The sequence below is a fragment of the Rutilus rutilus genome (assembly GCF_951802725.1).
Source record: "Rutilus rutilus genome assembly, chromosome: 7".
Lineage (NCBI taxonomy): Eukaryota > Metazoa > Chordata > Actinopteri > Cypriniformes > Leuciscidae > Rutilus > Rutilus rutilus.
The window spans coordinates 29,009,559-29,023,181 of NC_140221.1; the positions used below are offsets into that span (position 1 = coordinate 29,009,559).

The 13,623-nt window shown below is 40.9% G+C and overlaps 1 protein-coding gene across 1 annotated transcript; it reads right to left on the minus strand.

Moving 5' to 3' along the window:
* Positions 1–716: 716 nt before the first annotated feature.
* On the minus strand, positions 717–6,152 carry LOC311294061 (serine/threonine-protein kinase TAO3-like). Its single transcript, XM_084414713.1, has 6 exons — positions 6,052–6,152; positions 3,321–3,524; positions 2,368–2,607; positions 2,075–2,287; positions 1,144–1,326; positions 717–996 (listed from the first exon to the last, which is right to left on the minus strand). Exons 2-6 carry the CDS (start codon positions 3,519–3,521, stop codon positions 835–837), a joined length of 999 nt encoding a protein of 332 aa, XP_084270839.1. The 5' UTR covers positions 3,522–3,524; positions 6,052–6,152; the 3' UTR covers positions 717–834.
* Positions 6,153–13,623: the final 7,471 nt, after the last annotated feature.

Below are 13,623 nucleotides of genomic sequence, written 5' to 3' on the forward strand. Positions count from 1 at the left end.
AAAACTGTATGACCACTTTTATTTGTACACGGCTAAAATCTCGGACAGATTCATGCTCCACTTCACAACCTGAATTTGTCTTTTAAAGTGCATGCAATAATACCAGTAACTCTGACAGAACTGATTCAATGTAATAAGTCCACATCCTGATAAAACTAATGCCAATTAATTTAGGATACTGAACGATGGATACATTTTTTTTTTTTTTTTTTTTTTCTTTCTTCTTTTTCTAAGTAAAAAGAAATAAAGCGTGGGTTCCACAATATGAAATTAATTAAAAGCTCTTAATGTATTCACCATATTTTAAAATCAGACACTGCTTCAAAATCTGCTTCTGCGTAAAGTTTTCATCAACAGTTGTCACATTCTCTGTGATACATACAAAACAGCTAATAGCCACGGTGAAGACGCAGGACACATTCTACAGTCGCAATGTCCTTTGATGACACCAAAGGCATTTCACACTTCATTTCCACCTAACATGATGGGATCGTACTCAACATATCAAAGTGCTTACTTGTACTAAAATATCCTGAATTACTAATTTAATACCAAAAGTGGGACAATGGCATGGAGAAAAGGTCAGTTTGTCTAGATATTTCTTCTTGGTTTATGAGCTCAATGATGCACCACCAAACCACTTTTGAGTTTGTAGCTGTTTAGTTTCTCCTTTTAGAAATACAGTGAAGTTCTCACAGCCGATATGAGTTAAAAGATATTGATCCAGCATGGTCACTGTTTGGATAATCTTGGTAAATCCAACAATCAGGGACAGTGCAGGCACAATGTGTCCAAAGACATCAGTGTTGAACAGTCCCTTTTACCTCTGTTGTATCATCTGGCCTCATCCTTGAGAAAGTCAAACGAGGCCAAGCTTCCGAATCCTAGCCGCGCACTCTCTGAATCAAACATCTCCAGTTCTCGCTCCTGACGCTCAAATAAATGCTTGATTTTTTCGGTCCGTTCCTTATGAAGTGAGGCCAGCTCTTCTTCAATCTGTGAACAGTGTGGGCAGTATTTCAGACAAGATTCCTTCCATTTCATTACTACCAGTTCACAGTTTGACCAGTTATGGCAAAATCTATCCTATATGCATTACAGAGGTTAATAAAAAATAAAAAATAAAATAAAAAAGCAGCTCACCTTCTGTTCCAAGTGAGCCCGGCGCAAAAACGCCTTCTGTTCCAACTTCTGCAACTCACGCTCATGTTGGGCCTCCATCTGTGCCTTGGTTTTGTTCTGGTAGGCATCAAGGAGCTCCATCTCCTGGTGTAGCTGCTGCCTTAAAGCCTGACATTCAGCCTCCTGCTCTTCATCTAAACGTAACTGAGAGAATGATATGCTCCAATTATATATATATATATATATATATATATATATATATATATATATATATATATATATATAAAACACTGAGATTTTCTATACTATTCCATATTGAATAAAAGCAATATTGCAAATAAGCTGCAAAATTACACTTAACAGTGTTCATTTGGACAAATGGTGTAAGTAGGAACTTTGGCTTGGTTTTGGAAATTCAATTTGTAAATCGTATTTTAGCAGTTCCTAGCAGAGCCACTAGAGGGAAACCTCTCAAACGGTTTTAGCCAGAAGCTATAAGGGGAATATTAAAAAAGCATATTTTGACTGCATATGAAAACAGCATTTGTTTAAGAACAATTAAACACTCCATTTCTGTTTCAACAGGTTTTCTCTAATTCCAAAGAAAAAAAATGCATTCCAATTTTTGACACACTCAGTGAAGTCCTGTAGCCTACTGTTTCAAAGTTGTAAATAAAAAAAGATTATTATAATACAATTCTATTTCAGTCTTTCAACTTCAAAATGTTGTATTTAATTCAATGTGTTACATGCTGTTTCTTTGTAATTATTAGTGAAATTTATAATTAAATTTATAAATAGAAAGTAAATCATACACCCTTTTTTTTTGGAAGTATATGTTTCAATACATTTATCAGGTGAAGTTTATAACCTAGGCCACAAACTGACTTCACATTCTGAGGACAAATTGTGTGGTTTGACGTCATTTTCTTCTGCTGCTTGTGTACTTTACCGATTGAGAGGCCATCATCTCATTAATGCTTTGCTCATATTGTTCTGCCAGCTGTGCAAGCTTGCGGGTCTGCTCCTCCTTCAGTGACTTCAGGATGGCTTTGTGGTCACTCTTCGGGGAGACTTCCAGCTGATGGTTCCTCAGAGCTTTGTACTGCTTGTTTTGCACCTTACATGTATCTTGGAATTGCTTTTTGATCTGCATCTCCAATGTCTATAATGAGATGAGATTATTTAGGTATAATTTTTGTTATATAGCACATTTAGTTCTACCCACCATTACAAAATGTTTACCTTAAGGTTCCTGGGCTGCTGTCGGCGTTCCAGTGCATGCTTTCTGTGTAGCTCCCTCTGCCGGCGACTGTTGTACTCCTCCTGGTTCTCCAACTCAGTTTGATGCTGGTGGCGCATCAGCTCAAAGCGTAGCCTTTGTAAGGTATGTAGATGCCGCTGTTCCAGCTCTTGGGTGGACTCATCCTGCCTGATCATCAACGCATGCTCCATTTCTTTTTGTGTCTTTTTCTTGTTAAGTTCCTTTAACACAAAGAGCAAGTCATGTATGAATAATATTTCATTAGTTTGTGTGACATCAACAAAAAAGGATAACGTGTAACAGGTTTCTGATTTGAAATAGCACAAATGCTCTGATCAACACTAAATATCACTATATAAAATCTACACACACACATGCTACCTTTCAAAACTTTGTGGTCAGTTTAAAAAAAAATAAAAAAATAATACTTTTATTCAGCAAAGATGTATTAAATTGATTGTAAATACATTTAAAAGTGACAGTAAAGACTTTTACATTGTTACAAAAGATTTCTGTTCTATTTATCAAAGAATCCTGAAAAAAATTATCATGGTTTCCACAAAAATATTGAGCAACGCAATTCTTTTAAACATTATTAATTAGAAATGTTCCTTAAGCGCCAAATCAGCATAATAGAATGATTTGTGAAGGGTCATTTGACACTGAAGACTGGAGTAATGATGCTGAAAATTCAGCTTTGCCATCACAGGAATAAATTACATTTTAAAATATATTAAAACAGAAAACTGTTATTTTCAAATAAATACCGCCTTGGTGAGGTGAACATAAGAGACTGTAAAACATTAATCTTAAACTTAAACAAGCTTAAACTTTTTTATTTTTTAAATTTAATGTTTAAATGAAACCTCAAAATTCACAAGAGCAAAAGAATGTGCTTGAGACATTCTTTGTGGTGATTCATATTATTTCTTGCCTCCCGCATTTGCTCTTGTTCAAACTCATGCTTCTTGATAAGGCTTCTTCTTTTTAGAGCACGGCAGCTCCTTTCATAAACCAGTCTTTGCTGGTTCAACAGCTGGGCCTCCTCCTCAGCCTGGGAGCGCTGCATTGTTTCCTTATGCCGTGACAAGCGCTCTTGTTTCTCCTCTTTTGGTGTATCAGAGTCTTCATTCATTTCCTAATGTATACAGAAAAAAACAAAAATCTTACTGTATATTTTACAGCAAAATCATGGTAATCGAATATAAGGGCATAAGGGGCAATGGAATTATATACTTGGCTTACACCTATTACAGGTAATATGAAACAATTAGTCTGACATTGTTCAGGGCCCTGTGACAAAGGGACTAACATTGTCTATGGCAGTGGTTCCCAAGCTTTTTAGAGTGGTGTACCCCCTGAGGCATTTAACATCCTTCTGTGTAGCCCCTCTGTTCCACTTAGGCTGGAGTCACACCTTTTCCATTTCACGAGTTCACACTTGCATATAATCAGACAGAAAAAAAGACTATTTGGCGTGCTGTCCGAGGGGAGGTCCCCGACCTCGAATTTGGCCCGAACCCAGAGTGCTCCCCCGTATCCCTGGCTGGGATAGGAACCAGCAAATAGTAAGGAGTGGCGGAGTGATGCATGAAAACTATTGTTTTTTTTAATGAAAATTTTGTATTAGACCACCCCCCAATGTAAGGTTTGTGCCACAGCTGCCCTAAACTAAAATTATTGGTGATTACCGAAATCATTTTTTATTTCTGTAATGGTTAATCCACCAGTATGTGTAAGCTCTTTAGTCACAGTTGGCCAAGTCAAAGTCCGGACTTGAATCCTACAGTGAGGAAAATAAGTATTTGAACACCCTGCTATTTTGCAAGTTCTCCCACTTAGAAATCATGGAGGGGTCTGAAATTGTCATCGTAGGTGCATGTCCAGTGTGAGAGACATAATCTAAAAAAAAAAATCCAGAAATCACAATATATACATATACATACATTCCAATACTAAATAGTAACCGATGCAATAACTATTAACAGTCAGAGATATACGAACTGCCGTTAGGTGGCGTCACGTGAAACGTGAGTGGCAATAATACACGTGTAACAGATTATATTGAATATAAATTGTTCAACTTAATGAAGTACTTAAAGGTGCCTTATGTAAAAATTGAGGTAAAAATATCCAAAAAATGAGCTACATGCATCAAAAGAATGAGAAGAAATAAGGGCGATGATGTCATTAAAAAAATGTCAAGTTATAGTGCTGCAGAGATATCAACCTCAATTAGCATTAGCATTAATAGCCACGGCCCGACAGGTGTCGTAATACCAGTTTCGGCCATGGGAGGCGGTATGCCGGCAACATAACCACCAGCCAAACATGCAATACACGAATAACTCGCACGGCTTGTGGGCGTACTTGAACCTGATGTCAATCGTGTGGAAAGTAGCCTACTGCCCACTACTACATTCAAATAAAATATGATAAAAAAGGAACAGAACCAGAGTAAACATTGGCACTGCTTTCCATCGCTGGAGACAACTAATGGACATGAAAAAAATGAGGTTTGACTTCGAACTTGCAACATTTCGTTTGGATTGGTAAGTAAGATGCTGTTAGTATTTCGTTAGAAGTTTGTTTTATATGTTTGTGTAGATTTTCGGGAAGTTATAACATAGAAATGTATCGAAGGCTGTTCGATAAACGTATATAACGTTCATAAATACAGTATTGTAATATAGTACACATAGCACAATCTCTATTGCTCTTTTTTTCTTGCCAACTACGTGACCTATATTATGTTTATTAAATGGCTTTCCTGAGGTAAATCTGACATAATTGTTCTCCAGCTGTGTTATTGACCTCTTCACGATGATAAAAAACACTGATTGGTCGATATTATGTATGAGGAATACATTTTGGTAAGTTGTAGCCTAACGTTACTGTATCTTTCAGTGTTCGTGATTTTTTTACTATTAGCTAGTAGAGATGATCGGTTCACATGCGCTAGGGATCTGTCGTGTAACATTTACAAGCGCCAAAACGGTATTTAATTGACAGAATCTGAGAGCTGAGATTTTTTTATATCATAACTAACCTGCTCTGTCTAGTCTGTCGGTCTCCGTGTCCTCTTTGCTTCGCGATTTTTCTGTGCGTGAGAAAATTGATGTGTGGGGTGAGAGCGTGTGAAAAGTGTTTGCGTGTGTCTCACGGTGAATGCGTGAGAGTTGGAAGCTCTGGTTATGTTGGCGCTAGCTTGGTCAACATCAGCGAATGCTGTCTGTCAAATTAATGTAATTCAAACTAACAATAAAAATGTAATATGAACAAAACGAATATGAACATATTCACTGGTAAAGGTGAAGGGGAGTAGCTTGAAGATATTCATACTCTAGAGTAGACCAACTCACTTTCTGGAGGTATACTGCCCCCATCTGGTATGGAATGTGGAGTATGAATTTATTTATTTTTACATAAGGCACCTTTAAAGGATTCAAAGTATCAAACGATATAATCCACAATATAGATAAATAATATCAGCACTGGATGCATAACATGTAAATATACATGGAGAGTAATGAAAATAAACAAGGTGATTAGCACAATAACTCTAGCATCGCGTCAGTCAGACATTAGTGATAAATATCAAATATATAACACACAAACACGATCATCTTAATCACTAAATAGCAGATGAAGACAGAAACACTTACTATTCAGCAGTGACGCACCGTCACACACTTGCTTCACCATCGTTCTGTGAATCTGCATAGAGCAGAGCGCTGCTCGTTGCGTGCGCTCAGGGTGTGTTGGAGCGCATCAATATGCGCCAGAGGTGCTTAGACACGATTATACAGTTATCTGCGCTGCCTTTCTTACAGCTGTCCCCAAATGTGTGCAGCACATTTGTTTCTGAATAGGTGATCAGTTCAGTATCCGGGAACAGGCATAAGGGCTTAATCCTCATCTTCATCTGGAACCTCTGGTAGAACAATCAGTCTGGCTACAGGTCTAGTGTAAGTTCTATTGGTTATCCTTACATCCACTGTCCTTATGTGTCCGTCTGCACTGGGGTAAACTTTGGTGACAACACCAACTGACCAGCATGCTCTGGGCAGTTGAGGGTCCATCATCAGTACCACTGATCCTAGGGTCATATCTGTAGGAATGGCATTCCATTTCTGGCGGGTTTGCAGGTTCGGGAGATAGTTCTTAATGAAACTAGACCAAAACTGGTCAGCCAGAATTTGGGAATGTCTCCAGCGGCGTCTGCTCAGGAGTTCAGATTTAGGATAGATCACTTGGGGCAGGGACCCATCCCGCCGCCCCATCAGGAGAACATTGGGCGTCACCGGATCAAGGTCCTTAGGGTTGGACGACACATATCCCAATGGTTTAGCATTCAACATACCTTCTACTTCCAGGAGAACAGTATGTAGCACTTCCTCTGTAATGGCTTGACTGCCGACTACCCGGTACAGCACAGCTTTCACTGAGCGGATTTCCCTCTCCCAAGCTCCGCCGAAGTGGGGTGCACCAGGTGGGTTGAAGTGAAACTCTATCTTGTGTTTGGCAAGCTGGAGTCGGAGTTCTAGGGATAATTCTGCAAGGGCTTCCGCATCTCTCTTTCTCCTCCACGGAAGTTTGTTCCCTGGTCAGAGAACAACTCGGCTGGTGTCCCTCACCTGGGCGATGAATCTCCTCAAGGCCATCAAGAAGGAGTCGGTATCCAGATTGGTGAGGGTCTCTAGATGTACACATCTTGTTGTAAGGCACTTGAAGATAATTCTCCACCTCTTCTCGGTTCGCCTGCCTACCTTCACTACAAAGGGCCCAAAGCAGTCCATGCCTGTCGAGTAGAATGCTGGCTTATACATGCGTAGGCATGCTAGAGGTAAGTCTTGCTTTTCCATCTTGAAGGGCTTGCTTTCCATCTACGAAACTCTGTGCAAGCATGTTGATACTGTCGAACTGCTTCTCGGCCTCGTAAGATCCAAAACTTGCGGCGGATCTCTGCAAACACTCTCTCAGGGCCTGGGTGGCAGAGTCGGGTATCATAGTCTTGAATCAGAAGCTTAGTGGTAGGATGGCAATGATCCAAGATGATGGGATGCACAGAAGCCAGGTCTAAGTCTTCGGATCGGCACAATCTGCCCCCGACCCTAATGAGATCCTCTGTCTCGTCCAGCTCTGGAGACAGGCTAAGTAAACGGCTACTTCGTTGGACTGGTTTCCCATTTCGCAGTAGTCTGAACTCCTCTGCAAAGCTATCCTGTTGTGCCCCTCTCAGGATAAGAATCTCGGCTGTACGGTAGTTGTCAGCATTAGGGTTCTCGCTCTGACCTGCCGCCCTGTGAAGCACCTGCACTGTGGCCTCTAGAAGTTCCTTCCAAGTGGTGTACTGATGCGCATCGGGTATGTGAGGCTCTTCATCAGGTATGGTCGCGACTCCACAGAATACAGACTTGCGAATTTCTGAATGGCACTCCTCCACTACTGTTGCTGGCAGGGTTGGCCATTTATCGGAGCTTTGGAGGAGAAAGGATGGGTAATCTGGAGGGTAATCTGGCTGATTGGCAGAGTAAGTTCTTGCTCCATCCACCTACTGAGTTGGGCTCCTGTGAGGGCAGCACAAAGCTCCAATCTGGGCATTGAATGCAGTCGTTTATGTGCAATTCTTGAACGGGCCACAACAAAGGAGAGAGAAGGGTGACTTTGACTGTCTACTGTCCTCAGGTAAGCGGCAGCTTCATATGCTTGCTCCGAAGCATCGCAGAACACATGTATCTCGTGAGTAATGCTTCTCTCATCCATGGCAGGAGGTCCATATTCTCTGGGAAAGGTGATTCTCGGCAGGACTTGTAACTCTTCCTCCCAGTCTCTCCAGGCTTGTAGCAAATCATGGGGCAGTAGAGGATCGTCCCAGTCTCTGTGTTTGTCCCAAAGCTGTCTCACTAGTATTTTGGCACGGGTGGTATACGGCAGGATAAACCCGAGGGGGTCGTACTGACTGGCTAAGACCCTGTAGATGTTCCGCATGGTAGGAGTATCATAATTTACTGGTCGATGTACTGTACCTCAGTGTGTCTGTGGAACAGAGCCAGCTGAGGCCCAGAGCGGATTCAGGATTATCTATTCGGGCAGGAGTGAACCGAGGAGGAGTTCTAGACTGTCTGATCGGGCTTCTTTCGGTAGATGGCTGATGACCTCTGGCTTATTACTGGCCATTGGCGGAGTTCAAATCCACCAGAGGCTAGAATCTCCCTTAGCTTATCTACCAGTGCTCGGGCTTGGTCAGGGGAGGAGAGGCTTTGCAGACAATTATCGACGTAGAAGCATCTCTCAATGGAAAACGACTGATAACGTGGTGCTGCATGGCATAAGTGGCACACCACAGGCTACACGTGATACCGAAGGGCAGGACTTGCCACTCAAACACTGATGGACTTCGTTCTACTTCCATGTCATGCCAGACAAATCTCAGAAGGGGACGATCTTCAGGGAGCAGGCGGACCTGGTGGAACATGAGTTTCACATCACCACTTATAGCTACAGTGTGTTCCCGGAACCGTAACAGGTCCTAATGTGGGGCCAGGTAACAGCCACTCATTTAGCTTCAGACCTCGGTACTGATAAGAACAGTTGAACACAATGCGGTTCTTATTGTTGTGGGTCACCATGTGATGTGGAATATACCATGATTCCCCTGACTGTGTCAACTCGTGGGAACTCAACTTTTTGACCGTTCCTGCCTGGGTCAGTTTCTGAATTTCGGCATTGTACGCCGTGGCTCGATCTGGGTGTTTAGCGAGGCACTGTTCAGTGTTCCTGGGGCTGGGAATTACCATTTCCTTTGGGGCTTGGAAATGCGGCATATCTTTACGCCTAAGCAGAGGGGTGGCATAACGTAAGACTCCGTTCACTTCAACTTGGGTAGTCTTTGGTTCAAGCATATGAACAGCATATTGGTCTTGTCGGGACCTGGTGACCTCCTTCTCGTTCCTGAAGGGAAGTACGTCAACTTGCCACAGTTTCTCGACGTTCCTGAAGAGCTCTGCCATTTGGGTAAGGGTGGAGGTCAACAAACACTGCTGCGGGTGAATGGACTGCTCGACAAGTCTAGTGGGACCTTGTAATGTCCATCCTAAACGTGTTTTAAGAGCTGCAGGTCCTCCTGGGGGTCCTAAACGTACTGGCTTAATGGGAGTAATTAAATGAGGGTGGTCAGCTCCAATGAGCAGCAAGGGCTGCGCCTGCTCAAATGCCTGTATTGGAAGGCCCACAAGGTGCTTGTACCTCTTCTGCAATTTGTCCATGGGGTAAGAATGAAGTGCAAGACCCAGTTGTTCTGCGGTGAAGGCACCAGTGATGAGGAAGCTGTGCTGAGGCTTATCGGCAGGTGAAATACGGAATGACACCATGGACCCATGAAGGATTTGAATGTCATGTCGTATAGTCCGCAGGGCAAGGTCTTCTGGCTCTCCTCGGAGGCCCAGGTGGCGTACTGCAGCTGGTAAGAGCATAGTCTGTTCTGAGCCATCGTCCAGGATGGCATATGTGCTCAGTGTGTGCTTGCCATGGTGGAGTAGTACTTTAACAACCTTTAATAGCACACGACTGCCATCTACTGGTCTGTCCACATAGAGCACTTCTGAAGGTGTATTCACCAGACAGCTCTCCTCTTTGGTTGGCTTGATCACAGTCTTAGGTGTCATGGAATTAACTTTGTGCAGCACTGGTAAGTGCTTACCTTGACAAATGCTGCAGGGTTTCCGCAGGTTGCACTGCGCAGCTTGGTGGGTTCTAGCACATCGCCAGCACCTTTTATTGGTACGGATCCAATTCCAACTTCAACTCCGATCTAGTCTATCAGATCTCTGCTAAGGTGGCACTAAACAGCTCTTCGCTGCTATGCAAAGGGTCTGCTTGGGAAGCTGGAGGCAGATTTTGCAGTGTCGTAGACCAGACGCGTGGAGCTGATTCTCTACTCCTTTCAGGATGTGTTCTTTTTGGGTACTGTTCAGCTAGCTGAATCCCAGGACCATGTCTGTAAGTGCACGATTCAGCATATGGGTCTTCTTCTGTATAGCCAACATCCCTCAGTGTCTGATGGTCGCTGAAAGGAGAGGGTGTCATCTAGGCTGCTCCCTCCTCATGCGAACATAACTTCTCTTCTTGCCCATGCCTACTGATTCTTGATTCAGATGAATGTTGTGGCGGCAGCAAGTACCCCATCTCATATTCATCATAATGGCGTGGCGGATAAGTTTGACGCTTAGGTCTGGTTGAAACTCTGTCATCCATCTTTTAGAGAGAAATTATCACAGATCCGGCTCGAAGGACCATTTGTTGGGGAGACTTAATAGGACTGTATTCTATTTCTATTGCTGGAACTACTTTTGTGTGGTAATCACTCTCGGGTGTCGGTCAGAACACATGAACCAGACCAATAACTGATTGGATGGTGTTCAATAAACTGTTGCAGTAGGCATGGGCATACAGTCTTCCAATATGTATATTTCAGATGTGAGTGGTTCTAAATGAAAACAAATAAGAATAACATCATTATGAATAAAACAAAATATATACATATACTGTATAACGGCATACAAAAGTCTGAGACCACTAGTGAAAATCCTTTCGCATAATAATTTATTACAGTTTATTTTGATTACAAATTATACAAAAATTTGAACTGCATAGTATGTTCACCTTTTGTTTTAATCACAGCAGCCTCGAGCTGCTTGAACTCCACAAGTTTGTTGATTTGAGATGATACAAAGAGATTCTTGAGCTTCAATGGAAGCAAGAACATCTGATCACCTGTACAAAGGAGTTCAAGTGATCAATGTCACAAATGTGCTTATTTGATAATACTGAAAATACTGAAAAACTTAAGTATTTCCAATTAATTTTTCATCATAATCTTTATTTGTTTTACATTTTTCAAAATTCTAAAACGTTCTGTTAATTTCCAGGTTCAAATGAGATTTTCCATTCCAAATTTTTACTGTGGTCTTCAACTTTTGGACCCCACTGCATGTTCACAGTAGCAACTTACAGAAAAAAATGGACATCTTGTAAACTTTGCATAACCCTCTCTACTATGTGTAAAGTACAGTAGGAGCAAGCACCTCCTTGTCCAGTTGTGCAGCTTGCTTCTTGGCCAGCCGCTCCAGTTCAATGTAAGTGTTATTGGCCTGGGTCTCCACTTCCTTCTGTAGCCGGAGCTTGTGCTCATCCATCTCAGCCTTTAGCCTGTTCTCCAGGGCGATCAGCTGCTTCTGGTGCTGCCGCCGCATGCGCTTATACCCTGACATCTGCTCACGCCGCACAGCTTCCTGCTCATGCTCCTGGATCTGCTCACTGACCTGCAAACACAGTGTGTTGGGGGTCAAAGGTCACGTAAGCCAAGCAAGATTATTTTCTCTTTGCACCTTTTAAACCACAAGGTGTAAGATATTATTTTAAGATAAAGATGTTCATTGTTACCATTTAAGTTACCAATTACTATAGTAGTGCCTTATTAACTGAATTGATCAGTTAAAATTAAGAACTTATAGGCTTCCCCTTACGAATAGTTTATTCAAGTGTTCTATTAGTACACTTCTTTTCAACTAAAAAGAAAGCATACTTTTAGTCTACATTTTATATACTTCTCAAAAATATACTTTACTTCTCAGAAATATACTTAATTACACTTAAGTGTACTTGACTTATACTGAGAGAAAAGTCCAATATTTGGCCTATACTTGTACTCAATCTTTTGATCGAGATATACTTAAAAGTTTAATTATTCAAATTATACTTGACTTGTAGTTGTGTTAACTCTTTTGATTGAGTAGCCTATTAGATATACTTTTTTTTACATAGTTTTTCATATACAGTCTTATGAAACTTACATTGTTTGAAAATATTGATTAAAATATTGATATAAAACAGATATGTTTCTAATTCTGCGTAGGCCTATCTGAATTTTTGGCTAGGCTAGTCCACTGGTAGTGCACATAGGAATTTACTTTAATTATACTTTACTCTTTCTGTAAAAAGAACAGAAAGTTTCCCCATTGACTGAATTTTCCAGCTATCCATGTTTTCACTGTCAAGCTAGGTTTATACTCGACGCGTCCGCACGAGCGCCAAATTACGTCAAATGTTGCGGTGTGGGCGGTCGTGCGCGTTGGGTGCGCAAGACCCTATTTCGCTTGGCATGTGTGCAGCTTTTTTTGTAACAGCGTGGCTCCGCATCCGAAGATGAACGACTTCGAGCCGAATCTGGCCGAGCTCGAACTTTTCACCACACTGGGACCCAGTTTGCACGTCTAAATTAGTTGCTTACAATAGCATAAAAAGTATTTTTAATGAACATAAAGGTCCATGTTTAATAAAAATGTTCACCAAACTTAATGAAATGTTAAGTGAAATTAGAAAATATGTAAGAGATTGTTAATTTAGTTATATTGTATACACATTCTCATATCCATATATTTTGTTTTATTGTCACTAGTAATAATCTCAGGGTTTACTGGGTTTTCCTACACGATTATTTTTGTAGTGTGGTATTGGTGTACTAAAATAAACATTGGCTGCGTTCGAAACCGCATACTCAATGAGTAGGTACTTAATTACAATAAGTACTTACTTAACGAGCGCTAAAAGAGTAGGTACTTTATAGCCTGATCTCATTAAGTATGAATGCGAACAGGACCGGACATCTGCCATGTTGACGTTATCATGTGACCTACGACGCGTTAACACATGCGCAACAACTTATAAGATTTGAAAGACACGTTTAATTAATCTATCTGTAAATATCTTGTTATTTATTAAACTTGCTCATTTTGTGGTCTTTTTGAAGAAACTGCTGCCCATTTATTTTGTGAATACATTTAGGGTTAAGTTCTTATATTTAACCCTACTAATGTGACCCACCGTTTTATCCTTAACGATATTTATTTTTATTGTGAAATAATTGTTTTTATAGTTAATTTCTTTATTTTATATCCAAACATTTTCATCCACAAGCAAAAGTGGCTTACTGCTTTATGTTTTCCTCTTTTTCTTGTTGAATGAATTTAACTCTGGTTTCATCCCTCAGGCCTGGGCCTATAAATAACAAAAAAAGCATTTTTTAAATGTATTATAATCAATTATTTAAGAAAATATATATTAAGATATTCAACCTTGTAGGTTCTTTTTTCCTGTGTATAAAATCTCATATTATGTATGCAAACCCCTGAGATTGATATATATATATATATATATACACACACCTCATAACATCA

Coding starts and splice junctions, on each gene's coding strand:
- LOC311294061 (XM_084414713.1), bottom strand. CDS start 3,521: ATGAATGAAGACTCTGATACACCAAAAGAGGAGAAACAAGAGCGCTTG. Junction 1,327..2,074: donor AGATGATGGCCTCTCAATCG/GTAAAGTACACA, acceptor TCATTCTCTCAG/TTACGTTTAGATGAAGAGCA. Junction 997..1,143: donor GGGCTCACTTGGAACAGAAG/GTGAGCTGCTTT, acceptor CACTGTTCACAG/ATTGAAGAAGAGCTGGCCTC.